Source organism: Corylus avellana, chromosome ca8 (genome assembly GCF_901000735.1).
Source record: "Corylus avellana chromosome ca8, CavTom2PMs-1.0".
Taxonomy (NCBI): Eukaryota; Viridiplantae; Streptophyta; class Magnoliopsida; order Fagales; family Betulaceae; genus Corylus; species Corylus avellana.
Window position 1 is genome coordinate 350,563 of NC_081548.1, and position 2,022 is coordinate 352,584.

The 2,022-nt window shown below is 33.1% G+C and overlaps 1 protein-coding gene across 1 annotated transcript; it reads right to left on the bottom strand.

Annotated features, from left to right (window-relative positions):
• Positions 1–29: 29 nt before the first annotated feature.
• LOC132190341 (cinnamoyl-CoA reductase-like SNL6) lies at positions 30–1,408 on the bottom strand. The gene is made up of 4 exons (XM_059605301.1): positions 1,178–1,408; positions 917–1,074; positions 614–802; positions 30–280 (listed from the first exon to the last, which is right to left on the bottom strand). Exons 1-4 carry the CDS (start codon positions 1,323–1,325, stop codon positions 113–115), a joined length of 663 nt encoding a protein of 220 aa, XP_059461284.1. The 5' UTR covers positions 1,326–1,408; the 3' UTR covers positions 30–112.
• Between the last annotated feature and the right edge of the window lie 614 nt (positions 1,409–2,022).

Sequence of the window (2,022 nt, forward strand, 5' to 3'; positions counted from 1 at the left end):
TTTGTTTTTTTTTTTAAAAAAAAAAAAAAAAAAAAAAAAAAAAAATTGAATGTTATTTTCTTTTTTCTTTCATTAATTGAAATCATCATGATTAAATTAAACCCTAATCTTCTTAATGGTGTGAACCTTGAAGATACGACATCGTTGAGATGGGATTCTGTTGAGTGACACTGGGTCCAACCACTAGCCCAGCATTTATGGAAACCATGTTGAGCATGCGATCCATGGCTAGAGCCCAAGCTGCCTGCTCTGACTGTGTCTTTGCTAGGGCATACCACAACTGTAATTTTATCCAAAATTAAAAAAGAGATTTATAATCCTATATATGGTTAGGAGGACGAATCAAAATATAGAAGTAGCTAATTATCCGTCGACCATATAAGACAAAATAAACATGCACAAAAAAGGTAATGAAAATGTCCAAATAATAATAAAGTCAGCAACTGGTAGCTAGATATCCCTTTCTCTCAATAATAATTAAGCACTATTCTTGATTGGTTTTGCTTAATTGGTGAAATAATTAAGAGAGAAATTGATAAGTCGGATTTTTGGATTATGAACTAATTTAAAAAAGATTTGATTGAAAAAAAATATATATATAGAGAAATGAAACCTTCATTTTCCTGCAAAAATCTTGATCACTCCATGACCTCTCATCTACATCCGTCTCTGTAGAAATGTTCTCTCTCCAAATTGCTGCAGTTAAAGAAGAAGTGAAGACAATCTTCTCAACATTCTCTGTTTGAGCACATGCTTCCACTACATTAATTGCTCCTCTCACCTCCAAATCCACAATTTTATCCTGTTCAAACCATCAAATTAATTTCTACCAAGTATATATAAAATATAATTTAGACATATATATATATATATATATATATATGGGATATGTATATATATATATATATATACTTACATCGTATCCATCTGAACCACCCAAACAGCAGAACAAAGCAGAGCACCCCTTCAAAGCTACAAGAATGCTATGGTAATCCAAAACATCTGCAGAAAACACCTCCAATCTCTCCTCCACTCTTTCCATGTTCCTGATTTTCATCTGTATCTCTGTCTCCCCTGCAAGAAAATCAAAACTATCATCATCAGTTCCCATATATATATCAACAAATTAAAAACTCCAAAGATATTTCCTCAAAAAAGATAAAAAGGGAGAACTTGCCCTGTTTTTGGATAGCTGCATGAACTCTATACCCTCTGCTCAACAATCCTTTGAGAATCCAAAAACCCACATAGGTTGAAGCATCAAGAACACAAACTGTGGTCTTTTCGTTATCCATTCGCGCTCTCTTTGCTTCAATTTCCTTCATTCTTGGGTATATATATATATATATAATAATAATAAAATAAAAAAGATATTTAGTAATAGGAAATTAGGAATTGTGATGAGAGAATACGAAGATGAGATGGGTAGTAATAGAGGAGGGGTTGGTGAACTATTTTGTTACACGTTCCCCATCTACTCCCTTGGTGTGCTTAGATAGACCCTTTTTTGGCTTTTCATGTGCACTAATTTTCTTTCTAATATTCTAAGTTTTTTTTTTTTTTTATAATATTCAAAGGAAGGGTAGGTTTGCTGAGTTTTCTGAATTCTGCATGCATGTTCCAAGAGTGTGTTTGTCTTTTCAATCGTGACACTCTTGTTTATCTCCAAAAGGTAACACGAAATACTCGGGGGTTTTCTGTCCAAAACTTCGCAAATTTTAAGATTTCTTTTTTTAATATTTTTCTTTTCTTTCTGCCCATAAAAAAGCAAAGTAGGTGAAAGAGCATGCACTTAGATGATAAACCGTTGGGGTTACATCTGTCATTTTGCTTTCCCACCAACTCTCCGGAATCCATGACTCGATCATTGTTGAGACTAATTGAGAGAGACAGGCCGGATCAACAGAACAGGCATTTCAAAAAATGGGAAGAATTTAATATAAAAATTCATTACTGAGATTTATGATTATGAGTCATGATACAACTTACGCCGCACGCTAGGCTAAATTTTTTTTTTTTTTT

Excerpts from the sequence above, each read along its gene's own strand:
- LOC132190341 (XM_059605301.1), bottom strand. The coding sequence starts at position 1,325 with ATGAAGGAAATTGAAGCAAAGAGAGCGCGAATGGATAACGAAAAGACC. Across the intron at positions 1,075-1,177 it reads TGCAGCTATCCAAAAACAGG|GGGAGACAGAGATACAGATG; the intron begins GCAAGTTCTCCC and ends ATTTTCTTGCAG. Across the intron at positions 803-916 it reads GTGGTTCAGATGGATACGAT|GATAAAATTGTGGATTTGGA; the intron begins GTAAGTATATAT and ends TGGTTTGAACAG.